This window comes from Etheostoma cragini, chromosome 7 (assembly GCF_013103735.1).
Source record: "Etheostoma cragini isolate CJK2018 chromosome 7, CSU_Ecrag_1.0, whole genome shotgun sequence".
NCBI lineage: Eukaryota > Metazoa > Chordata > Actinopteri > Perciformes > Percidae > Etheostoma > Etheostoma cragini.
The window spans coordinates 5,324,089-5,350,750 of NC_048413.1; the positions used below are offsets into that span (position 1 = coordinate 5,324,089).

The 26,662-nt window shown below is 41.9% G+C and overlaps 1 protein-coding gene across 6 annotated transcripts in view; it reads right to left on the minus strand.

Moving 5' to 3' along the window:
- Positions 1–26,662, minus strand: part of vps13d (vacuolar protein sorting 13 homolog D) — a 79,700-nt gene that overhangs the window by 17,014 nt on the left and 36,024 nt on the right. For 3 of the 6 annotated variants that reach the window (XM_034876870.1, XM_034876868.1, XM_034876874.1), the window contains 30 exons: positions 25,114–26,166; positions 24,428–24,518; positions 24,169–24,295; positions 23,905–24,085; positions 21,773–21,997; positions 14,347–14,500; positions 14,010–14,208; positions 13,231–13,402; positions 12,967–13,082; positions 11,708–11,932; positions 11,342–11,631; positions 10,834–10,967; positions 10,148–10,303; positions 9,149–9,323; positions 8,957–9,031; positions 8,650–8,850; positions 7,157–7,246; positions 6,732–6,872; positions 6,519–6,644; positions 5,780–5,885; positions 5,175–5,327; positions 3,782–3,917; positions 3,620–3,667; positions 2,204–2,354; positions 1,797–2,013; positions 1,463–1,710; positions 1,176–1,367; positions 954–1,080; positions 533–675; positions 55–185 (listed from right to left, as the gene is read on the minus strand). In XM_034876870.1, the coding sequence (XP_034732761.1) occupies positions 55–185; positions 533–675; positions 954–1,080; positions 1,176–1,367; positions 1,463–1,710; positions 1,797–2,013; positions 2,204–2,354; positions 3,620–3,667; positions 3,782–3,917; positions 5,175–5,327; positions 5,780–5,885; positions 6,519–6,644; positions 6,732–6,872; positions 7,157–7,246; positions 8,650–8,850; positions 8,957–9,031; positions 9,149–9,323; positions 10,148–10,303; positions 10,834–10,967; positions 11,342–11,631; positions 11,708–11,932; positions 12,967–13,082; positions 13,231–13,402; positions 14,010–14,208; positions 14,347–14,500; positions 21,773–21,997; positions 23,905–24,085; positions 24,169–24,295; positions 24,428–24,518; positions 25,114–26,166 (5,583 nt within the window). The remainder of the gene's footprint in view (positions 1–54; positions 186–532; positions 676–953; positions 1,081–1,175; positions 1,368–1,462; positions 1,711–1,796; positions 2,014–2,203; positions 2,355–3,619; positions 3,668–3,781; positions 3,918–5,174; positions 5,328–5,779; positions 5,886–6,518; positions 6,645–6,731; positions 6,873–7,156; positions 7,247–8,649; positions 8,851–8,956; positions 9,032–9,148; positions 9,324–10,147; positions 10,304–10,833; positions 10,968–11,341; positions 11,632–11,707; positions 11,933–12,966; positions 13,083–13,230; positions 13,403–14,009; positions 14,209–14,346; positions 14,501–21,772; positions 21,998–23,904; positions 24,086–24,168; positions 24,296–24,427; positions 24,519–25,113; positions 26,167–26,662) is intronic. The other 3 variants (XM_034876872.1, XM_034876871.1, XM_034876869.1) reach the window with 3 other exon arrangements.

Genomic DNA, 26,662 nt, shown 5'->3' on the forward strand with positions numbered 1-26,662 from the left:
TGTGAGGCGTCCAGAATACCCCATGAAGGTTTCATTTCTAAGTGAATTCCTCACCTTCCCTCTTGCAAACTCTCTCTGAGCAAAGGCCAGTTTGTGTGTGGAGTGGTTGTCCAGCAGGTAGCGTGGGGCAAAGGTCACAATGTGAGTGTCCCGGTAGCGTCCTTTTCCTTTCCGCACACTGATACCTGTGTTGATCAGACAGCAAACAATGATTGCCTGACAAACATTTATTGAGAATGTTACAGCAGTAACAGAGACATTTTAGTTATAATAAAAATATATACAGTGTTTATATATATATATATGACATGTCATAAATCGTCTGAAAAGATGTGAACGTTCTCAATCATCCAGGTTAGTTATCCAGTTAAGAGTCAAACTTAAGGGCTACTGGACTAGGTTAAAGTTGCTCCAAACTGAAGTTGCTCAGAACGGAAAGAGTTCTTTTGGATGAGACACAGAACTTCACTGGAGCACCTTTAACCCAGTCCAGTAAGTGCTTTTCATTTGTACTTTGAATGTAGCAACGTGCCTATGTTGTAGATGAGACCAGGCCTGTTGCCGTGTTGGATAACCTTTACGGCCCTAACTCCACTCCCTCCGTCCAGGGAGAAGCCCTGGCACCAGCCTGGAACTCCATCTGGGTGGATCCCTTTCCCGATCCGCATAGTGCACCTAAGGAAAAATCAGGATGTGAGAATTGGGAGGCTGTGACTCAGCGGATACAACGGGTAGTCCACTAATCAAAGGGTAGGGATTCTATCCTGTGCACATGTCGAGGTGTCTGGGCAAGACTAAACCCCATTCAGGCTGTTGTCATCGGTATGTGTGTGTGCAGTCCATTTCTCATTTACAATAAAAACACCTGGAGGTAGACGTTTGCTCAATCCCTATGGAATTATGTACAATCCAGATGTCTGTGCTCAGGACTAGACACTCTGACATCCACTTACATAGCAGGCTGCTCCTTGTCAGTATAGCAGAATAGTAATGGACTGAGGCTTCGGGCCAATTCGTGCTCCTCAAACTGGCCTGCAGCATCGGCTTTGGCATTGTCCTGACGGAAAATTAACGGAAGACCTGAGGGAGAAATGATAACACTAATAGAAAAGCTTATTCTTAAAGTAATGCCTGGATTGTTTATTTTCAGTTTATTACCACAAAGAACACATTACCAGTCTTGTTGATAAGCCAGTAGGGGGCAGAGATCAGAATCTTCAGAGCCCCATGTGCTCGCAGGATGATGCGGATTGTGAGGCAAAGCAGATGTTTGTTGGTGTCATACAGCCTCATGCGGACCACATAGTTCTGAGTCCCTGGGGGAATCAGCAGCTCTTTGCACACAGGAAAGTTCTCCAGGAGGACTCCTTAAGGACACAAATCAGCAACACCAGGAGTGAGGACAATGAACATATTGGGTCAGTAAACACCAGCCAGTGACTGGCTTATGACAAATCCTGACCTAGCTCCATGTTCTGCGAGGTGTCAGCAGCGTGAAGCACCGCCTCTTTTCCTGGCTGCAGGGAGCCTTTGATTGACGTTCCCTTGATGTAGTAGTTTAGGTCACAGGGCAGCAAGTTGGCTAGCACCATGGTGGGCAGCAGGTAGATGCTATGGCCTGGCTGTCGATAGATCTGCTTTGCACTGCCAGAAACACTCTTGGCAGGCTGCTGCTCGGGGTAGTTCTCTTTTTTGATGACCACACAAAACCTGTGAGATGCGAAGAAATGAGGGGCATAGTACCAGATTAGAGGAAGACAGGAGTCAAGAATAAACATCTTAGTGACTGTATATACCTGAAATTATGCTTGCGGCTGTCGTCAAAGTCTGCTGATTGACACTCCCTCTTGCTGCTGCTGATCTCTCCGGGTCGCTCCACGCTGGTCCAGTGGATGGGAACCTTACAGAAGAACAAGCCCAGGCCTTTGGGCCGGGCCTGCAGACGCCACGACGTGAGGTGGAGAGGCACCGCCAAGGCCTGGCCAGGAAGGATAGGAGGCAACACCACTGGTTCTGTCAACACAGCAACACAGCTGGCTTAAATCAAATGACACATGAAAAAAGATAAAGAATTAAATAAAACTAAACCAAACACCAGACTTTCACTTGACTTTTAAAGATTTATAAGACCAGCACAGGCAACCTGCTTAGTAAGTTGACCTGAAATGAAATAGAAATCAAATAAAATAGAGGAGAGTCATACTGTCAGGGGCAGACGGGCTGTCGAGTCTGACGTCCATAGGAACATCCAGACGGTTTTTCACCATGAGGGCAGAGCGAACAGTGATGACCTTCCTGGCACTGCCCTCCATTGTGATGGAGAAGACCACTCTAACTGGAGGCAGGGCTGAGAACTAAAGGGCCACAAAAGGAGCCAGTCACCATCAGCTTTCAATTCATACTGCTACTCTCTCTCTGTCTCTCTCTATATATAGTATATATTTCAAAGATCTAAGACTTTTTATATGTAAACAAAATACTTATTTCTCTCAAATATTTATCACAAATCTGTCTAAATCTGTTATAGTATGCACTTATCCTTTGCCCAGACAATCCATCCACCTCAAAGATGTGGCAAATCAACATGCTAATTAGACAGCATGATTATTACTATTATTATTAGTAATTATTACCACAGGTGTGCCTAGGCTAGCCAAAATAAAAAGGCCACTCTAAAATGTGCAGTTTTACTGTATTGTGCCAGACGCCATCAAATGTGAGCATTTGCCAAAGTCGGTTACAATGATAAACTGCAGTCAAGTTGAGAGAGAGAGAGATAGAGAGAGAGAGAGAGAGAGAGAGAGAGAGAAAGAGGGGGGGTTACTGGTTTTCAGACCCCCCCGATGATGACAATGATGGGAGACCTAACAGCTGCATGATAAGACTTCAAGTTCCCTCCCATCCCGCCAAGGTCAGGGAGGAAGCTAACACACAAAGTACATTCCTACACCCAGCATCTGTGTTTCCTGCCATTTACTTTTTTTCTGTGATGTCATTCAGGGCTTAACATTAACTTTTTGAGGCACTTGTCCTTTGGAAAAATAAGTTTATGTTTCACTTGTCCATGCACAAAAGTCCCTGGGTAATAATTTTGCATGTTACAATTTTTTTTTTGTGTTTTGCTAATGCAGAATTTAAACAAACCGTTGAAGGCATACAAACACTTTCAACATTAAAGGTCCCATGGCATGAAAATTTCACTTTATGAGTTTTTAATATGAATTCCCCCAGCTTGCCTATGGTCTCCCAGTGGCTAGAAATGGTGATAGGTGTAAACTGAGCCCTGGGTATCCTGCTCTGCCTTTGAGAAAATGAAAGCTCCAAATCCGATCCGCATTTGGTGGAAAACCAGGTTGTGCTGCTTTATGAGTTTTTCCATAGCTGACACTATTTGAAACCTGCTTTTACTTGAGACTCTATGGTATGTGCTTTCATGTTCTTTCATGATCTTTCATTCTTGACTCGTAAGAGGTAAGAATAGCAAAGTTGCTTGTCCATTTTAAATCCATCCAAATATATTGTTCCCAGTTTATAATGAGCATTGCAGCTACTACAGTGGCTATACAATCAATTCTAAAAGCTTACTTTGACTGCTCACTGATATAGAAACAATACTTACATAAACATGAGGGTGGATGATGTTGGTTCTGCTAATAGGACTACCAACCTGTAGAGGAGAAAAAGAAGGTTTTACATAAAACTAGGTATATTTGTAAGAAACACTAAACATCATCAAAAAGAATTTTGTTTTAGTTAATGGAGTTTTATGACTTGTGCGTACAGTATTGGAAGAGTTGTTTCTGTCTGGAGCTGCATAACGGAAGAAAACGCCCACTTTGTCCACCGACACTGGCTTGACTTGCTCCCATCCACACACCCGAACCAGCAGCTGGTGCAGCTTCAGCTCATGAGTGTGTCTGCAGAGCAGGAGGCAGCAATGGATCAGTTATACAGAGTGATAATCTACTGAATGCATTTGTGTAAAAAACTGTCGAAGTCATCACTCAATCTTTTATACTCAAATTTTACAGTCATGTTGCACAACCCTAAGCACACTGCACAGTTAGATACTTTATATTTATATTTTTGAATGTATTTAGATGAACGACTTATACTAATCCTTTTAACACACCGCCAACACAAAGTTGATTTAAAGCTGGTCTAAAATCGGCAATTTACCCCTTAATCAAAAATTAGTGGGTTTTTGCTGAGTACCAGCACTATACAAATTCAATTTATTATTATTATTATTATTAGAGTGCGGAGTGCTGACCTGAGCCCAACACAGTTCAAATCATTTTTTCTCTCATACTTTGTTTGTGTGGAAAGACCATATTTATTAAGCAACTGTAGGAAGGCATTGGGAAACATCAACAGATGAGCACATCAGTGTACACGGGGCAACAAGCCAACGTTAATGAGCTGTTTCATTTAAAATGTTCAATGTGTTGACCTTTCCTGCTTGCTTGGTTTCATACCGTGGTCAGAAAACCAACCTCGTTACCTCCAGGGCTGACGTTATAAAATCAATAACGTCAGGTTACCTGGTCACCTCACACACTGGGTACGAAACTTAAAACTTCTTTCACCAACTCTGCTCCGGTCGCATCTACACATCTGCTTCCTCTTTCTCTCTTTTGCCCACATTCCACACGCATTTTACGCATTCTTGTTTTTTCAATAAATACAGAAGTTTAGTTAGCTAAATATATCATTTTTTGTTGTATATTGGATGTAAAAAGGCGGATATGTTTCTTCCATTCCATTGAACTTTAGATGTGTATGAATTTCCCACACCAGGAGTAATTTATATAGTTCTATTTTACAGGGATCGATTATCTATGAAATTAAATGTTTTATGTTCTATGCAAAAAGCTCAAAAATAAAATAAGAATTTGTGTGTGCTGTCAAGTGATTACAAAATATTAACTCGTAATCGGCTAATCGTTATTGGAGGTTTAAACTTAAATCGGAAATCTGAATCAACCTAGAAAGTTGTAAACATCTCTAATGAATAATATGGGAATATCCATCCATCCATTTTCATTTATCAGGCCCAGTTCAATATGCAACTCAATTTTATACAATATAAGTAGCAGTGGGTTTTAACAGTGTCATAAAAATATCATATTGATTAAATACAATGCACAGGTGAGTCTGAATCAGAGCTGTACCGGTGGCGGAGCTTCTCGCGGGCTTCAAACTCAAAGGGAATCTCCTCCCCAGGCAGAACCTCTCTCCACTGGCTCACATTGTGAGTATCATCAGCTCCTGGACCATGGACTTCTGAGATGGAGTCTGCACTACTGCTGTGAGAAAGTGCCACCCTGAGGGGAATATTAATCTCAGTTCAGTTTCTACCCTCTGCTTAAACTTTCATTTAACTTTGTCTACACATCTTCAAACAAAAGCAACATATACTCAGAGCATTAGCCGTAGGAAACCTCCCAATGTTAATAATGTCAAGATGGCAGGTACAGTTGGTCCTCCAATATTGTCATGCCAAATGTTTAGTCAGACACTTTCCTGGAATCATCATAATATCTTAGCTCATGGTCACCCCAGTTTCAATAACTTTAAATATTTCAAAATGTTCTATGCAGGTACTAAATGTGATCCATAACATAACATGACACATAATTTCTTTACATAATTTCTTTTTTCTAAGCCCATAATACTTATATAATATTTTTTTCTATGTGAACAGAGAAGGTATTCACAAAATGTTGATATAACATTACACAAATGTCCATGGGGCCATCATTATGGCTACACCTACCTTGTGGGTGTGGTAGTCAGAGTGGCAAACCACATGGTACATCCTGTGTGGTTACGCAGAGCATATGGCACAAATGGCTGCCTCCTTTTGGACAGCTTGACATCTGCTGGAAACAGAAATGAAAACCAAATCAGAGAGAAGGTGAGGGTGCTTGGCCTTTAATATTATTCATTACTAACTTTAATATCAACTCTTTCTTCTTGGGCTGTGGGACTTAAATAGCCTGACAAGGCACAGGTGCTACTAGACTGGTGGCTACTAGACTATGGCATTGTCAATACACAACACAACTAGTTACGACAACACCACTTAAATAAACCACGTAGTTTTTTTGCTATTACCCACCAACGCAAAATGAAACTCGAAAGGGTCCACATGTGTGTGTGTGTGTGTGTGTCACACACACAGCATATTTATTTTTATATATATTTCTATTTTTCAGCACCCAGCCGCTCAGAAAGAGCCTCACAGGAGCAGACAAAGAGCCGCAGGTTTGCCACCTCAGCACTAAAACAACAAATATTAAGGCTTTTCTTTATTTTGCAGTTTACTGTCCTTATTTGTCATATGTTGAAAAGTGCAAAGATTACGTTGCCAATTTCTCAAAATGGTAACTATGCAACTGTACTGTCGAGGCCTGATTTTTTATTCAGGATGCCATCTCTGGCCATCCATTAATTCAATTCAAAACGTTTCTGCGAAGACTCTCCTTTTGGTACTGTGTGTATCTGGAACTCACTCTGTCCGAAGCTGGGTGGGTCTACTGAGGAGCCCATCCAGGGTAGGGGGGATGAAGACAGGGGCATTTGACCCTCCTTGTTACAGTAGTCAGCTATCCAGGAACTCTTGGTGGTGCTGTATTGCTCTGTAAGGACCAGATAAGTGGTACTGAATGATCTGACAGAACACTGTGTGACCGTCAAAGTGAAAGTGCTGAGAAGCCCTTACTCACCCAACAGGACAGACGTGATGTTGACGTCCAGTCTCTGCTTGGCTCGAATCCCCATCTTGAAACGTGGAGGGTGAAGACGGCCGGCGGCCTGTTGCTGCCAGGACAGGAAGCAGGGCCAGGGCTCGATGAAGGGCTCCCAGCCTGAGACAGACAGACACAGACACACACAGAGACACAGACACACACACACACAGTTTGAGCAGTGGGAAGCGCAGTGTCTGTGGTTGTGTTTCACATGTCCAAACTCTAGTTGAGTGACACACCACACATTCTGCATCATATTTTTCTAAAATGAACTATTGCTTTAGGTTTTGATACGTTTGAACAAAAAGGCAACTGAAGTCCCTTCACGTTCAGAAAAATGTTCACAGTAGATCATTGAAATATTAAATAAATGTTCTAATGCTACAAGTAAATCGTATTACCCGACAACTCTCTGTTGTAGTAGTCTCCAGACAGCGTGAAGCTGGCGTTGCCTTCCTGAGTGGAACCGATGCGCTGCAGCACATAAAGCCCTGCAATGACGGGGACATGATCAGGCTGAGATACAACATATTCATCCTCATCAACGTCAGTTCATCATTACTTGTAAAAGCACTGTTTCAGAGCTGCCAACTTTTCCCAAAACCTTTGAGTGAGATTTGGGGGGGGGGGGGGGCAACCCATATTTTGCCACTACAAAGCAATTTCATTGGCTTTTTCAGCATCATTATCCTTCAGGGTGTAAATTGCGATTTGTTATGTGTGGGGGGATTGGGGGAACTCTCTCAAGTTGTACATGATATGTGCAAAACTGTAGGGTTAAGATTCTTTGCATAGTTGTAGTATCAACAGGTATTAGGGCTTTTACCATTAACATTGATGTAAATCCGTCATCACTTGATTACACATTGTATTACCTTCTTATGATATCAGCACTGTTCCAGACAATGTGCCACATGAAGAGAAAGTTGCATATGTCAGTAGCAACAGCTGAGAAGATTTGGGTCTATTGTGAACAGGTTCAGGGGTCCCTGGTGTAGGGACCAGGTGTAGGGACCAGGGACCCAAAGCTAAATTAATTTTGAGGGGTCAACTAAGACCACTGAAATTCTAAAGAATGAGAAACACTGATTTACATAAATTCTAATCCTTTAACCTTTGTGCCAAGGCTCAGTAATGTTTGGCCCTCATCCTCTGTGCCCCACTTACTGTATTTACTTTTTTGGGAAGATAAAGACTATTTGTTCATTTTATGAAACATTGAATGAATTATCTACAGTTACATTTAGAGATGTATAGGGGTTAGAAAAGCACAATAGTGGCCCAACGTTGCAGTATTGTATATATTGTATAGTATAACTCAGATGTGTTTCATCAGATTTCTGCTCATGTTTACAACTTTATGCACATTCAAAATATAACTCCTCTCCTCTCTGTTGTCCGAGATTTGGAGAGTTGTAATATAGTCTGCTATGCATGTCATTGCTCTGCTGATATGGTGGATCTCATTCTTACCGTCTGACGGACACAGAGGCCCATCTGGGTCTCTGGTCTCTGACAAAGTTTAGAGGAGGCTGTACACGGTTCGTCATCGGAGGTCTACACGGATGCAACAAAACGTGAAAAAAACGTTCTCCGTTTGCGGCAGTTCGAAAATTTCACAGACAGGGAGCGCACTTGATCACGAGTGGCTCAACAGGTAGATCTATAGATAAACTCATCTTTCAGAAATTTGACCGACCGGGTTGACACTTCAGCGTGAGAAATCGGGGGTGTGGCGTGTGAGCGTGTGAAACCAGTCAAATGCGTGTGTGTCGCGGCCAATGCGTGAGAGTTGGCAGCCCTGCTGTTTGTAGCATAGTGACTGGCAGTTTTCAAATACTTACATTTAGAGTAATTAATAGCTGATGCAATAGCTTGTGTAAATGAGACTTACTGGAGAAGGTGAGCTCAGCCAGTGGGATGTCACAGTCCAGACAGTCATCGATGAAGCAGATGCAGACGCCCTCAGCCTTCAGCTCCACCCCAGACAGAGGAGCTGAGTGGCTGCTGGAGCCAGAGTCCGCCCTGGCTCTGGCATGGCCCATCATGTTCTCAGCATTTTCCAGCAGCCACGTGGCAGCCTGGTCCAGCTGGCCTGAGGGATGCATTGTTCTGTCTTTATATAGATTCTCATTTAATAGTGGTGAGGGACTACAGTCAGATCACTAGGTGTGGAGAACAGTGCTTAAGGTCTTACTCACCTTTACAGTGGAGCAGGGCTCTTTTGCAGTCCTCTTTCCTGAAGCCAAGGTCTTGGAGATGGGTCAGCTGGCCCTCTGTGGAGACAAAACACATCCATGAAATGTTTTTTAGAGCAGGAATTAGGAGTGGGATAACATCCTCACAATACACGGACCCTACACAAGACCATCTATTGACTGGTCTTCACATACCTATGAGGGCCTCTGTCTTCTGCCTGAAGCTGTCTTTGGGTTCAACCACAGGCTCGCTGCTGGCATCACTGTCAGAGGGCGTTGCAGAGCTGGCAGTAGGGAGGGACTTAGCGATGGCCAGGAAGAGCTGAATGTCATTGTAGGACAGACGGATGTCCAGAGTAGGAAACTGAATCTGCCAGAGAATTGCATGCACAATTAAGAACCAATCAACCCAGTTTACATGCCAAAGTCACTACTTATGCTGAGTACTATTCATCCTGTGGTATGTCTGCTGTTGTTCTGAGTTATCTTATCTGAGAAAATGATTTGAGTGGCGGGGCTGTCTCATCCTGGTCCTCCCGACTACAAAATTAGAAGAGGATGCCCTTACAAACTGGAGCTGTTTATCAGAATTTAAGAGCCATTGTTTTGGGAGTTTGACCCATACTAGAGACTAAAAGTCATAATATCCTTTTCAATGTGTAATTATGGAAGTAGAATGGTAAATCACTGGAGTATTCTTTTTAGAGGCAACATTTTAGAAACTACTCATGAAATGAAATGACACAAAGAATCAATATATTGTTCATATCACATCAACCACATTAAAACAAAAGTTTGGCTTTGATGTTGGCTTCCTGACTCATTTAAAAAAATAAGAAGAAGTTTGTGCTAGCACATTCAAGCTGTGAAAAAGAGGAATAAAACCTTATTTTCTGATTAAAGCACGAATACATTACCATCAAACTTTTTCTGTAGATATTCTGTAGAAAGATACTCTTGGTTTCATTTTCATCCTCTACATTCCTTTAATTACATCCAACATGCAATCGCAGTGAAACAAAACCTAAGGATGTGTTTTTGAGATGAAACGGGCAGGCACACTGAGCGGCGGGCTGCACACCGTCTGCACTTTCCCACAGTGACAGTAAACCTATCCTACCGGCCTCTGCTGCCAGGTAACCCAGTCACATGTTGCAAATCTAATTTTGGTTGAGTGCTGTGCAAATGCCTGACCTCCAGCAGCGGTGGGATGTCCTCCACATTGAATGCGTCCAGTAGACCAGAGCTGCTCTGGTATGTGGGGCTCCCACACAGCTCCACCTGGATATTGACTGGATCGATTATGGACAAGGCTGTCTCCAGCTCACTGCCCAACCGACACGAGAACACCTGGGGGGGGACAGGATAGCTCTGAATCATGGCTAATAACATGAGGATTATAGTTAGTAGCCCTCCTGTAATACCAATCCCATTTTACATATGAAAACCACAAGTATCCCTTTTTTCCTGAGCAACACTCTATACTTTGTATCTATCAAAAATAGGAGGGGGTTTGGGAGGAGTTCAAGCTGTATACATATTTGCAAGTACAAGTAGATTAGTGGAAAATTAATAATAATATGTTTGCATCAGATGGCTGCCCACCAAGAGCTGGGTTCTGCCTGAAGTGCCTGCCTGTTTACAGGAAGTCTTTTCTTGCTCTCTTGCACTAAATGCTTGCTCTTGGCGGGAATTCTTGGCTCTTTGTAAATATAGAGCGTGGTTTAGACCTAATCTGTAAAGTGTCTTGAGATAACTCTTGCTGTGATTTGAAACTATAAATAAAGTTGAATAGAAGCAGCAGTATTTTAGTTAATTTGTAATCTATTTTAAGTAGCCTCTTTTAGATTGGTATGTAATGTTTGACAGTGGGAGGCAACCTCTATTCCTGCAAGGCTGCCAGAGAAGGGCCTGTCCAGCAGTCGGGGCTTGTAGGTGAGGACAGTGGTGCCTTTCAGGATGATGGCGTTGGTATCCAGACAAGACGAGTCCTCCACGACCACAAACTCTGTGCCTGAAGACACACACAGGCCAGATCATTAAAATTCACGTGCAGGAGCTCATTACCTCCTTATTTTGTTAAGTGACAGCTCAATAGCATTTTTATATTAGTTACATACTTGAAATGATATATACTACACACAGTTGCATCAGTTAACAATGATCAACATTAATGAAAATATAAATCCTGACTAAACAAAACCCTGTGAGGTCACTGGCTATTTAGGTGTTTTCTTCATTTTTAGTGGAATATCATGTTATGAACGGTTCAAATTTCTTAATTCTATGTTAAGTTGATGCGTACAGGCTGTGAGGGTTGTCTTTAGAGGGCCTGCATGTGTATAGGGTCCAATCTTTATACTCAGAGCGGGCTCACTCTTCTCTTACCTGTGACGTTGATCTTGAGTTCCAGGCAGCGGTCCTGGGTGACCGGCACTGTGGACCTCTTGGTGACCACACCACTCTTGACTGTCTTTGGCATGACTGACCCGGTGCTACTGCTGGGACCTGAGTCTGTGCTGGTGTTACTGGGCCAGCGCTGACAAGGCTCAGCAGCGCCTGCCGCCTTCTCCCCTGGCAGCTGCAGGAAGTCTCGCACCAGCTGAATCCAGTCAAAGATGAGAAACACCCTCAGGTTGTTGAGGACCACAGTGAAACAGGATGAGTCCCGGGTGGATCTGCAGGAACATACATCATGTTACTACCACCTCCAGCTAAAAGCTCCATTTCTACTTCTGTTTGGTCCAGTGATACCTGTAATGCAGTTCCAGCTGCAGTGACGCCCGGTTAGTGCCAGTTTTGGAGGGCTGCAGGATGCAGTCAAACATATTGCGCCTTGCCCCATCAACTCTAGCAGAGCTTGTATTGGGCCCTGTGCAGCGAGTGTCGTATGCCAGCAGGGAGTGAGACACCAAGTTGACAGACTTGGATCCATTAGAGAAACTCTCAAAGAGCAGCTTGGATTTCATGAAGTCAAACCTGTGCAAGAGAAATACAAATCAAATATCAAAAAGACATCATTGTTAACTCCCATCATGCTGACTGTACTTAGAACTCAGACACATTTGAATCCATCAACGAGAGCAGTGAAACAGATTCTTAAAGAGCCATTATTAAGCTTTTGGGTATTTTCCCCGTCTTATAGTGTGTTATGTAGTTATAAAAACATATTTAACTCTAAATGGAGCCTTCTCTCCTTACAGACGGCACTTTTTCTCAAGTGCCAGAAAACTTGTCCACATTCTTGTCTCAAATTCCTCAACTCACGGATTGAGAAAGCCTGTCCAGTTTTCCATATTTGCTGTTGTTTGGTGGTGCCTGAGCAAGTACAGCCAACCCAGTGGCTTGTGCTTGTGGCAGAGGTTTCCTGAACATCTAAAACATCATAAACAAGGTATAATTGTTGCTTTTGCCGTTCTGCTCCGGTATACGTCCGCTTAAACTGGTTATATTTGATGCAATCCGGCATTTGTCATTATGACACTGATAAAAAAAGTAGCCAACATCCATGAACTGTACCGACAGCATCAGGGCCCTAATTCCAATTGATATTGCATTAGTAATAAGCAATATGACAACAAGAGTAACATGGTAAGTTTGTTTAAAGGAGGAGAGTCTGACAGACCATGAAGGAGATCCCAACAGAGGTGGGAGCTTGTTTGTTTACAAGAAAGTTAATTTGTGTTTTTGGGGTGACGGACCAGACACGGCAGAGTAACTCTCAAAGGAAATCAAAAATGTGCTTATGTTGAAAAACTTTGGATCTGTTTGCTGTAAAACAGACGTAGTCCAGCTGACCATGGTGGTGCTTAACTCTCTACTACCTTTTCTTCTTATTTAGTGTAAATTGGCAAAGCAGCGTACAGGTGCATAAGCGCCATCATGTAGACTGGAGGGGATTCTCCCAGCTGAGTGAAGTGCAACATAAAATTGCGTACACTGGTCCAGTCTGGTGTTTGGCTCTAATCTCAAAGCGGGCCCACCCTTTTACAAAAATAAGCAAAAAGGCCTACCTTGCTAATGAGCGTTTCTGTTCAGTGGGTGTGGGGCTGTCCAGGAGCTCCAGGCTGACATCCATCATGTCCACCAGGAAGGACAAGTTGGTATAGACATCTCCACTTAACACAGTCTGAACAGAGACCAAACAGCAGTTTGTCAACTATGACATATAGGGTACTACTTGGAACAATGACATCATGATATTGACAAAATGATCATTAAAAGAGACAGAGAGTGTCCGCAGAAATAACTATAAAATGTGTAGAAGACTCTCTCACATAGGTGCTGGGGTCCTGCAGGTTGTAGGGCCGCAGAAAGTCTTCCACAGGCTCCCCTAGGTTGTTCTCCAGGAGCCCTCTGATCAGCTGGTAGTGCTCCAGGTCCAGAGAGCAGAGAACTGATGACAGGCTGCCGTGGATTGACATGTCAGGTACTGCATGGCTCAGCTCCCTGACAACATGAACCAACACATTATGAGTATGGTCCTAAACTGAAACTGCAGACATTTATAGATGCTGTCTCCAAGTAAACCAAGTCTCCAGGGAGCAACTGCTCTCTATAAGCCAGCCCCAATTTCCTTGGAAAAGACAAGAGGCATAATGCTGACATACTAAAGCTCAATGCCAAGCAGCAAGATGCTGAAGACTCCACACTAGAGCCAAATGATGCTAATAAATACTGGACTTCAACTGGTAGGAACGAGGACTCCAACAGGCCCGATCTTAGTCTATTTCAGCTGCATGTATAACAAGGCAACTATTTGATAACGTGTAAGCCTTAACAAATGAATTGGCCAATAGTACGACAAAGTTTGCATTGTTGCAAGAAGTCGTTCTGCCCCATAGTGGTAAAAATGACTTGATGCAGCTTTTTCTGTGCTAAGAAATCTTGCAAAAATATGAATGGTGTTTTTACACTCCACCTGTAGTAATATTCTTATGTATTTAAATACGTAGGTATCAAGTGTTTTGGCCCTGAATATGTTTTCGATACATTAAAACAACAGCCTCAAGCTACTATTACTTTTGCCACCAATAAATCTAAAACCAGGGCATACTTGTCAAGGTTGCGTTCCACTTTAAGCTTGAGACGGCAGCGGTCTTTTAGCAGGTTGTCTCCAGTGCGACGGACAGAGTAGGAAGGAAAGATGAGATCTGAGGATTCGGAAGGATTGCCACAGGGCAGACGCTCTGCAGCAAATATATCCATCTCCTGCAGATCCAGGGCAATGCAGTCAAGCAGGCACACATGCTCTTCTAATGGGAAAAACACACAGAGTGGCACAAACAGCTATTTAGCTATTAACAGTTATTTTAAAATACTATTTTACTCCCACATTAAGTCCTTGCACTGATACACTGTTTGGCTCTTTCAAACTACACAGCAATGCTAACCTAAGCTGTGAGGTTCATCCGACTCAGAGGCCCCTGCTGTGTTTGGGGCCTGTGGCCTGCCGAGGGTAAACCCTGTGGTGGAGGAGGAGGAGCTGGAGGGGGGGCTCCTAGGCTTCTGCTCATTACTCCTCCCTGCTGCACTCCGCACACGCTCCTTTATCAAGAGAGAAGAAAGAGGTGAGACATGGCACATTAAATCCAGTTAGCAATATGATCATTACATGGTCATAAAAGCACATGATTCATTTTAAAGGGGCCAAGAAGCACAACATAAACACAACTTATTTAAAAAAATTTAAATAAATACTAATGATTTAATTTCTATCCCTCGTTTGACATTAGGCTAACAATCCTCATTAACTTCTAAATAGTAGATGACATTGCTAAAACTCAATAATGGCATGTCAGGGCTTGGGCTGTGCCAACGAATGTGTAAGACAACAGGTGTTTTATCAATGTACCAACTTTTCATTAGAGGGGATAGCTGACTGAAATCCTCTTTAAGAAATAACTGAATGACATTATGCCATTAACTTCTGAGCCAGAAGAAAAGTTAGTCTTTTCTATTGTTTGTAAGTTAAATAAACAAGTCCACCTTTTTACAATCTCGATGACAGCAAAGTCAAAATCAACAAACACAGTTGAAAATCTATTGAGTTTGTTGATTTTTTTTTAAAATTAAAAAACAATCAAAACAATACACCAACTTCTGCCAGTAAGTTCTCTGATCAGTGTATATAGTGCATGACAGAGATTAACACTGATTACAGGCCAGTTGATGTTGACAGTTAGGAGAAAAGAATCAAACAGTGCAGGGCACTACGATGAAAGTATTTTTTATAACAAATCGCACATATGCAACCGGCACATTTGACCACATTTCAATTTCATGTTGAAAAACAAGGAGGGAGAGAGTCTGGCAAAGCTGGCCAATGTGTTTGAGAGGGGGAGGGTCCGGGAGTGATTAGTTAACGGTGTATGGCGTGAGGGAGGGTCCTTGAGTAATTAGTTAACGGTGTATGGCGAGTGGGTTGTGCCACGGATAACCTAGAGAATGAGACTATCGTGTGACTCTAAGTTGTGGATAGAATACATCGTCGTTGATTGGTACGCCACCACACGTACCCTTGACTACTACCCCCTCAACTTTAATGAGTGAATTCAAGTAAATCAATATTTTAACATGTCTTTCAATTCATTCAACACATCACCTTCAAACAGCACCCACCAAGAGCCTGGGTCTGTCCCAGGTTTCTCCCTAAAAGCATGTTTTCCACTGTTGCACTAAATGCTTGCTCTTGGGGTAATAATTGGAAATGTTGGGTTGACTCTTATAGAGTGTGGTCTAGACCTACTCTAGTAAAAGTAAAGTCTGTAAATCTGTAAAGTGTCTTGAGATGACTCTTGTTATGATTTGATAGTGTAAATAATACATGTTCTAAGCGGTTTCTCCATTATAAAAGTTGTTCTAAAAGTACTTCACAGTATCAAAATAACATAATGATAAATTTAATTGTAGTACACCATTAGATTATGTGACTTGCACTGTTGGAAGAATTAACTGTCACTAACAATCATTGAACAATGGTTCCATCTACTGGACCATTTGCACTCATTGTCCAACTGTTTAAAAGCCCCATGAAGAAAAAATGCATTTATACACTTTATTATATACACTTATATGTGTACGTAGTAGTCAGATGTTCAGGTTTACCATGCTCAGTTCCATTTTTAGCTGCAACGCTGTTTCCAACTCTGTGTTGAGAGCAACAAAAAGCCTAACTCAAATTCCCTTGTGTTTACACTTACTTGGCCAATAAAGCTGATTCTGATAAATTCCAAAATATAACTTCCTTATCTATTTTGTATCTTAGCAGATACTCCCCATTCAGTTTCTTTACAATTCTCCATGTGTATGCTGGCGCTGCATTCTTCAGTTGGCAGTTACCCAGGCAAAACTATGAAGACCAGCTAAATGGAACTGTATTATTTATTCTTCTATGTGTAAATGTCATTCCACTATGGAGGAAATATGTATTCATAATTCCAATTGAAAGTCCAAAGAGAAAACAAAGAGATCAAATGAAAAATATTTTTATTTTACTATGCTACTAGGCAAAAAGCATGCCATAATTACATTTTAAAAATAAAAAGGAAACTGAAAAAGCAAAGTTGAAATGCAAAATGTTAATTTGATAATGCAAAGCTTTAATATAAATGCTTAAACTGAAATCTTTGAAAACTGTTATTGATTGAGAGAAACATCAAATATGAAACTCAAAATGGAAAATAGTAAAGCTTAAATGGATATACTTAATTTAAAACCTCAAATAGAAAAAATATATATGTATGTATTTTTGACTTGGCACTTTATTAATTTCCATTAAAATTTTTATCTTTTGAATTTTACAATTGGAAATTTCTTTTTGACATTTTAAGATTCAACTATTCAATTTTGAACATTTGGCTTTTAATTTTGACACTTGTCAATGTATATTAGGAGGCGTGGTCCAAAGGCTGGTGGGAGGGTTGAGAGACTTCCATCTGATAACGGGGTCTTTGAGAATCATTGGCTAGCCGTCCAGCAACAAGCTGGCTGGCCTTTTAAAGACCATTAGGAATAAAAATGTAAGACCTAAATCACAACATATAAAAAACTAATAAAGTCAGATCTCAGATTCTGCAAAAATTCCCAGATTTGTGGATGTGTGTGATTTGGAGATTTGTGGAGGACCCAGAACACCTACACTTTTAGTGTTGGCTGTGATCCAAAATCAACACAGTGGTCTCTTACGGGAGTTGTGACTTTAAGTTGCAACTTCAAGCAACCCTTCAAATAATAACCTTTACGAACCATCTTAGTCTGGTTCACCACTATCACAACACTAAAACGGCCTTGGTAAAAATCTGAAATGATATCCTACTTGCAGCTGCGTCCTTCTATTCATCCTGATCCTCTGACCTCAACGCAGGCTTTTGACACAATTCTTCTGGAATGCCTGGCTGCAATCAATAACAATTCACTAGCTGGATCAGCTCATATTTAGAAAACTGAAAACACTTAATTTATGAGGGAAATGTTACACAGGCGCCACAGGAGCCATGGTTTTTCTTAGGGTTCAGTGCTGGGACCCCTGCTATAAATTGTCTACATTCTACCGCTTGGCAACATTCTCCCTAAATATTCACTGTTTGGCCGATAATACAAAACTCTACCTCTCCATAAGACCAAATACCTCTCTTTCCTTATCTCTGCACAAAATCCAACGCCTCTCTACACCTGCCGCCCTTATCCCCTGTCTACAAGCAATCAGCAACAGGATGTCAATACATTTTTTCAAAAGCAATGGCAATAAAAGCGAGGTTCTCCTCATTGGTTCAAAGTCCACACTCTTTAAAAAAACACTACTGTTCACCATATCAGTTAATGTCTCTATCAAAATCCAAAGACTCTGCGTCATTCTAGAGTTTACATTTTTCCTTGGCGCCCACATCAGCAATATCTCTCTTTTTGCTTTTAATGTTTTGTAAGGTGTCTTGGGTGTCTTGACAGTCCAAACAAAGACTCTATGTTGTCAATAATATATCTCAAGCATATAGGCTGAGGGACCACCAGGTTACTGAGGGGGCAATTCATTCAACGAGGAGTTTCTCCACTTCTATTCCCTTGACATCAACAGCGTTTGTTTAATTACCTTCACAAAAGTTCTGCACACCAGCTTTATTAGTTATGAAGACAATTTGGTTTAGCTTCTTAGTGTTGTATGTTGTGTAAATATGTGATGTGGTATGTTTTGTTTTTTTGGTCTTTCTTGTCTTAGTTGTTAGGACTGTGGGTCTTTGTTTTTATTGCTGCAGGAATTTTATATGATATTGATTGTATATGTTGAGAAATTTCAATAAAACTATATAATTATAAATTAAGTCATCCAAGCACAGTCACGGAACTTGGAAAGTTGGTGTATTTCTTTAAACAATACATGCAACACATGTTGCAGAAAGCTCAGTCAGACATACCCAACCGCAAACAGAAAAACTGCAAACCAATTAAACCAAATAAAGCATTGTAACACCAAATAGTTTTAAACTGTTTCACCAGAAGTTCTGAAATATAGGATCATTTATCCTTAACCCAAACCAAATGCTCGCACAAATTTCACAACTGCTTCTAAGGGCAGCTAAGAGTGACACTGTTATATCCAAGAAAACTTTGACATAACTGTCATCTGTCAGCTGCCAGTAGTGTCTTATAGGGATAGTTTCTGGTACTGAAAAAATTGGTGTAAGATGAAATTGAAAGGTAAAACTCTTGTGACAACCCTTATCCACACAAAAGCAAAAGCATGCCATTGTACCTTGTAATGGGATGGATCCTTGTAGGAATTGCCATGCAGTATAAAATTCTTCACAGAAAAACACAAGATGCATTTGAATGACGAATACAACATTTATCTAGTGTACCTCTATTTAAAAACTCTTATCTCCCTGTTCCCACGGGACTGACTCCTTCATGTGATTATTAATAAGACACAAGCCTGGAAGTGGCTTATAATGTAAATGTAAACTTTAAAAAAATTCCATATTAAAAAGGTCCAATGTGTAACATATATTTACTGTAATTAGTCAAAAAAGTAATACCCATATTAAATTATATAGAGAATTCATGTTAGTTGACCAGCCAAGCGTGCCACAGCTGTTTCCAAGTTTGACTTCTCATGATGGAAACATGCTTTTAAACTTTAGCAAAATTATTATTATTATTATTATTATTATTATTATTATTATATTTCTACTGTGATATTTATACTATTTGTGCAACTGTAGCACAGAGTTTTCCCTTCAGGGATCAATAAAGTATTTTTGATTCTGATTCTGATTCTGAAAACAACCCTGGACTCTAACATGAAAAACTGTAGTTGTTTTTGCATAGTAAGTACCTTTTGAAAAAGTCTGGAAGTCTAGAATGGTTGTCTGGTTGTTGCTCTTTGACTATTCATTGCACTTTATCATGTTGTTCTATGCACATGTTTTGTATGTCTTATGACATTTTGATATTTTTCAAATATTTTAATAAAGAAGTTTATGTTTCATGTCAAAGTACATGGAATCTTTTTTTTTTTTTACCGTGGTATCGAAATTAGTACAGAGAATCGTGGTATTTTCCGGTAAATTGGCACATACTACTGAATTTTTGGTATTGTGACACCCCTAATTTGGATGCTGCGGACATGCCTACCCAAACCCGTGCACCAACTCAGCAGAAAAGGCAACGAACACCTACGTCTACTATCCTTTTCTCCTCAGCGACGGAGAAAGCTCACTAACTTACATCTCCACAAATGGAGTTTCCGCTTTAAGGACCTCGCTAGTGTCCCACATGCCAGGACCGCGCGGAGAGCGGTGTTCAGTCACATCTGAATTGCAGCCCTCCCACTCTGACATCTCTCCATTTGTGCATGAATAGGTCCTGAGCATGTGTGTGTAATTTAGGCCTGTGTGTAGAGATTACTAACAAAACAGGGTGTAAATCCTAAATTTCCCCACTGGGGATCAATTAAGAGTATAAATTATTATTATTATTCACTGCGATAAGAGCAGCCGGAGTCCGAGCTGAAAATCAACCTGGGTGTCCCCACTTCAGCCTGTGACACCCCGCTGCTGCATATGACCATTGCCAACGAGCCAGCATTTCCTCGTTGGTGTCTGGCATGTGTGTCCTGCGGAGGTTCACCCTAAGCTTCTGTCTGCAGAGAAGTCCACTCTCCCACCTCACCTCCTCATTTTTCCATTAAGTCTTGCTGGGGTCGGCTCGTTCCGCTTAATATCACGCCTCATGGATGCCCAGTGCCAAAGCATTAACGCACCATCCCCGTCCCACCTTGGGTGAAGCAGGTCTGACCCCGCTAGTACAGTGTCATGTGCAAGTGGCAGCGCTGTGTCCACTCATGAACTTTATACTTTGTGTCATGTTATCAGAAGGCACATTTCGCTTGGTATAACAGCGTATGGTATCATGGCTGACCCATGTTGTGGCTACCGCTAGCTTTTAACAAGGGGAGGAGCCGCGCCACGTCCGGTGAACAAGAAAGCAGGCCAACGCATTCCTTCAAGTGTCAACTGTAGCGGAGCCTGTTGAAAGTTATACTCGCTGCACCCGGCGAGATGTTTTCAGAGCCATGTAATTGGCGTTGGGTAACATAACTAACCCCTGTTGTGACTGGAGCTCACTCTCTGTCACAGAGAGGAAACAACAGTCAGTGAGATGTCAGGTTACATTATCCCTCAGAGGGGAATTATTACACCTTTCATTGGCTTAAGTCAGAGTGGGCAGGGTGAATGTGCATCTATTTCTCCCTCTCAGACCTCCCCACGGGAGAGCGGCATTAATCACGGTGACCCAGTGTTAGCTGCTGCGTGTTCTAAAAACGAGCACACATGCCATGGCCAAGAAAACTGCTTTCTGCCTGTACATCGCTCCGCCTCTTTCCTTAGGTCATCCTGATGGAAATGACTCAAATGATGGCGGACCGGCCATGGAACGTTCCCCAGTTCTTGGGGGCTCTGTCTCAGGATGAGGGGGCGATAGGCTTGCTGCCCACTTGAGCCAACCACGTCAGGCCTGGCTGATAGAGACAGGCTGAGTAGGGCTGGAGTGTCTGTACAGGTTGTGCATTCTAACCAGGCGGCAAGATCAACATCCACTAATTAATCCCCAAATTAAGTTATATTATTCAATATAATAATTATTTTGAATAATCTTTAACTGCTTTTGGCTTATTTGTAATTAATTTTAAGGTGTTGCAACTACAATATTGTCACCTACAATTAACAAATCAATCCTTTAACTGACTTTTGGGAATCAAGTTAACTGGATAAGAATTAGCAATTTTATTTCAGGTAGCTAAAATTACAGGATAAATTTAAATTGAAAATGACATTTAAGGGAAACATTTTAGCCAGTTAGACTTACAGGGTTTGCTTTAGCTGGCTAACATCCTACTAGACATTTTATTACAGGGCCCTGGACTAAATCTTGTCTGATACTCGTATGATAGCTAAAAAGCATAATACCATAAATGTTGGATTGTTTCTTTAAAAACATTACATTTACACAAAACCACAGATAATTATAAACATTGACATGGTAAAGTTATGTAACCACACTTTACTGTTAATCATCAGGCTGTATTCATTGAGCATTTCAGATCAGATTCCCATATAAGGCCAGTTACTAAAATAAGTGCAGGATTTACATTGCTTTTCAGTGAGCCTGCTATGTGGTTTGTAGTATCAAAAACCAAGTGTCATGGTGTCTTCATGAATTGGGTAATACCATTCAATGCATGAATGAATACAGTGAAATTAGACAAAAGGAAGAGACGGCCAAGGCGTATTGCATGGGTATTGAACGGGTAGCGTGACTCACCAGAGAAGGGAAAAAGGCATGTGCCATGGTGAGTTTCTCTACCTTGTCTCGGAGGGAAAACGTCCCATGAGCCCCAGCTGGCAAGAAGCAGTTCTGCACCCTCAGCTGGCCGAAGTTGGCCACAATGACCCTTGGTGAGCGTGAGCTCTCCGGGATGAGAATAACTGGAGCACCGGCCTCAATATCCAGCAGAACCCTGGAAGCCCGCTGAGGATGATCCCGCACCTGCAGGGAGAACCAGGAGACAAAGAGAAGAGAGAACTAGGAACATGTTTTAAAAGAGAGGGGAAAGGTTGAGCAGGAAGCAGCAAAGAAATATTCTGACATCAAAAATATCAACAAATGTTACAACATTAACCGTTCAAAGTTGGCCTAGATAGCCACAGTAACCAACTAGTGAGAAACCAAGGCCACCATAACAAGACTAAAGAGTAAAAACACTTTTTTGAAAGTTAGATGATCTTTAAAATTGGTCACAGAGATCCAGTCTGAGAGTAGTGTGCAATCTCGAAAACTTGAAAGATTTGGACCCTTTCAAATTTATGACAGATTTCCACCAAAGACCTCTGGTACCCTCTGAGCTGGACCTAAATCAGCCAACGTACCGAAAGCTTAAAAACCAAGCGTGTTCTCTTTCAATATTTTTAGGACATGCATCCCTCCCCCTGCACTGTCAGACTTAGTGCCGCTCAAGTAGCTTGTGATTGGTTTAAACAAATACAAACAACCCAGATTTGTTTTCTTTGTGCCCAAATGGATAGGTGATGTAGCCAGACTTCAGCAATGCTATGGAGATAGGTCTAGCAATGTGGGACTAATGCAGCCTTGACTGCTGAGGTAAGCGACTAGCTTTAGTAGCCTCCATCTTTTCTAATTTCCCAGTCCAGTAGTGTGTGGACCTCGACAAACAACTGTCATGCTGCTGAAGCTGATTAACAAGAACCTTTAACCAGCAAAATGCAAATGCCTAAAATATGCATGCTTGGGACATAGTTTTTATTTAGAGCTTGCCCTGTGTAAACTTTAGTCTATACTCACTAAAAGTAGAACATCTCAGCAAACACATTTCAAAAGGAGGGAGCCCCCCTCAATTAGATTTAAAGTTTTGGTTGTAAATAAAGGCGTGACTATTTCTTTTTCTCATATGGGATGGGGGGGGGGAATGTTTTGGTGTAATACCATGGCAGCCGGGGGTTTCGAAATAACACCCTCTACTTGTGAAAGGCTGGTATATAATTTGTAAAAGTGGGGAGGTAAATATTATTTATCAGCAACATGGCTGGTAAATGTTGGGTTTTTAGTCTTCATTTTGGTGAAGATGCAGCTCCTCTGTTTCTTTTACTCTGCTGTCTGCACATCTGGGCTTTGTTGAGGCAGACCGACACACACACAAAAAATGCAACCACTGGAAGGCCAACCACCACGCCACTTGTGTTTACTGATAGCTAGCGATTACCTCTGGCTAATGCTGGATTGACACAAGTCCACATTGATCTACGGCCTGTATGTGTAAGTCTGTCTCTGCCTGCCATACTGTGTGTAGGAGGGCCCATTTAACCCGCCAGTCATTATCGAGATAATGCCATGTGTCATGTGACTCTCTGCAGAGAGCACTGTCCAACAGAGAGCTACAAACTCAGCAGAAAAAGAGCAAAGAGAGCAGCTTTTTGGCTATAAACTAAACCTCCAAAAACAAATAATTTCCCATATTTAACTTTGCCCTACAGATCATGACATCAGACACGCTTTTTTCATGTATCTCAAGATGGTTTCAAATATGTAGGACTACACATAACCTGATCTTCTTATCACTGTTTTAAGCTATATATGCCTCAAGTTAGCCAATTGCAAGATTTTGAAAGATAGCTTAGTCTACCCATAGTCATAGCTCACCTTTTTCATTACTACATGGTATCAGATATCCAAAAATTTCATTTTGGCTCCACCAGCCATATACAAACTGGCGTTTGCTTGAGACACACTTGAGCCCCTCTCCTCTCACTCTCTTCCCTGCCCCCAATCACATACACACACAGGCTCTCCTGCAACATAGAGAAACACTGCGCTGGTCCACACTGTTGATGACAGCATATGACTCTATTGTGGTTAGAGCCCCAAAAGGCAGTACTTACAGCCTGGCCCTCCATTGCAGCCCTCTGCCTGCCAAGGACATCCTGTAGCTGGGTGAAATGTTGGATGAAGGCCACCACCTCAGACTGGAAGCGCTGGGTGTGGACGTACTGCACTGAGGCCATTTGCAAAGAGACCTTGATGTCACATTCCCGCTCCAGGTGAGGATCGGGCTGGCCGTACCTGAAAGGACCCGGATAGAAAGGTAACTTAAAGAAAGACTTCTTCCAAGTTATTGTCATGCAGAATAATGTTGTGATATTTACTTATGGATGTTGAAAATAAGTGCTTCCCCCCCCCGTGTGGTGAAGCGCTCTCGGTAGAGATCACCATGTGGGGTGAGGTCACTCAGGGACAAACTTCCTAAACTGCCTTGTAATGCCAGGTTGCCATCTAAATTATGAGACACAATGTGGTAACGTTAAACAGATTATTTTTAAAAGTCAACGTATTTAGGTCAAAGACAATTATGTTGTGTGGGGGGGTTGGTTTTTCTAAGCACAGTACATTATTTTTCATACACACCCAACATTTCCAGATGAGCAGATAATTTTGACACACTTGCTCTGGCAAGCTCGTTGAGTTTCTTGTTCAGTACGAGAGACAAAGAATGAACCTGAATAAGAAAACATGGACAGGTTTAGACAAGAAATACTCAGAACTGACTTTAAGGCAGAGGGATGCTAGCAATTAGTAGTCACCACACTACATGTTGTATTGCCACGTGGTAATCAGCTGACAATGATATACAATAGTGCTCTGATGTAAAGCAGCTATTGTAACTTTTATATTGTTGATTAATCTATTGATTATTTATTTTGCCATAATTCTCTTGAGTAATGCCCTTGATGCTATTACTATTGTGGTGCTGGAGGAAAAGTCAGTAGCTATCATCCTCTGAGCAACATACGTTTAAAAAAAAAAAAAAGAATTCTAAATTTTCAATAATTTCCATGAGGATGAATAAAGTAAATGAGTAAGTACGTAAGTAAGTCAGTAAGTCAGTAAGTATCTATCTATATATGTATCACAGATGAACCGATGTACAGATGAACCATTATCGTCCCTAGATCAATGCAGCTTGTGTGGCTTAAAAATAGAACTGATTGTTTTCATATAGTATCTACAACAGTTGTTATTACTGTACATGAACTTGTATCCTTTGGACAGCCCAGCCATTACAACAAGATGCACTAAGTCCAGTGACCTACCTTTAGGTCGACTTTAGTGTTGACCGCCTCTGTTGTCTCCTCCTCACTGAGGTCTGGCTCATACAGAGGATTTCCCGGCTCAGGTTGAGGTGACATAGGGAGCCCCTTCAGTGCATGATTATTTGCTGTGGAGCCAATGCTAAAGAAGTCCAGGATAACCACCCAGGTCTGCAGTGTGATCAAAATGTCCAAGCAGTTAAAGTCAACATCTATGCTTCGTCCCAATCTGCCATAGCGTGTTTTGAACTCTGGGTGGTTATGGTCCACCAGCAGTACATTGATATGAACTAAAGAATCGTCAAAGTCTGGGCTTGGCTGTGGGGACGGTGTATGGTGGGTAGGAGAGGGAGGTGGAGTGCTGGGACAGTCCGGGTCCCTCTTGGATTTGCGACTGCTAGCTGAAGGGGTGTTGGGATGCCTCTGGTAAAGCTGGAAGACATTCTGGGCTTCCTCTATGTGTGCAGGCAGTGAGCGGGGCATGTCTGGGTACAGGGCATTGGATGAGGATGGACAGCTTTGGGAAAGGTACTCCTTTGGACTGAAGGTGGAGGGCTTGGGAGCTCCGCGAGACACCATCAAATGTTTGTACTTAGACTCAGGGTTCTGCTCCAAGAGGTCCTCCATTAGGAGCGACCGCAGAGCCAGCTGGATGGATAGTAGATGAGGGTGGTCTTTGGTAAAGTCTCCCTCAAGATCTTGGAAGCGCAGACTGACCAAGCCCTGGGATCCCTGGGTCAGGTCAGCACTGAGCTGGACCTGTAATTCTGCCACGTGTAAGGTGATTTTTAACTGAGTGAATGAAGTGTGAAGAGCCGGTTTGTGAAACTGCAGAGGCAAAGGAGAGGAAAGTGACGAGTGGGTAAAGCTGATATAAGGAGGGTCCCTTGCAAACAGCCCACCCTGAGGGTCAGGAAAGCGGTGAGGTCTGGTAGAAGAAGGAGTAGGTGGAGGGGGTGTGGGCGGTTGGCTGGGTGTGACACGTTGCTCCTCAATCAGGGACAGATTGTCCAGTGTCTGGAGGACCTGTTCATATACGGGCTTGCAAAGGAACACCTATAAACAGAGTGGCAAATATTGTTACAATTAATTACTAGTCATAACCTCAAATCAAAAAGATCCATGCAAAGGCTCTGCACACCCACACAGCTGTTACGTTTTCTGGCTGATTCAACCTCTGCTCAACTAGAGGATGGATAGAGCTATGCTGAAATACACAAGGTCACCAAACTCCATGCATTACGAATGATATACATGTAATGTGTCCTTCCCTTAATAAGCGATGAGATGAGCTGTAATGAGCCAAAATAATTATAATTATCAGTATAAGTGTACCATGACTATGCAGGGCCTTTAAAAACATTTACCAAAGGTTCTAAGTCAGTTTAAAAAAAAAAGGCTGCTACATTTGGCCAGGCCTTTGTCTGAAACAGGCTTATATTAGAGACATGTCTTTATTCCTAATTTGTCACAGTCAATGACAGACAATTTTCAGACAGTAGTGTTTATAACTAGGGATGAGCGAGTACAGCATTATCTGTATCTGTATCTG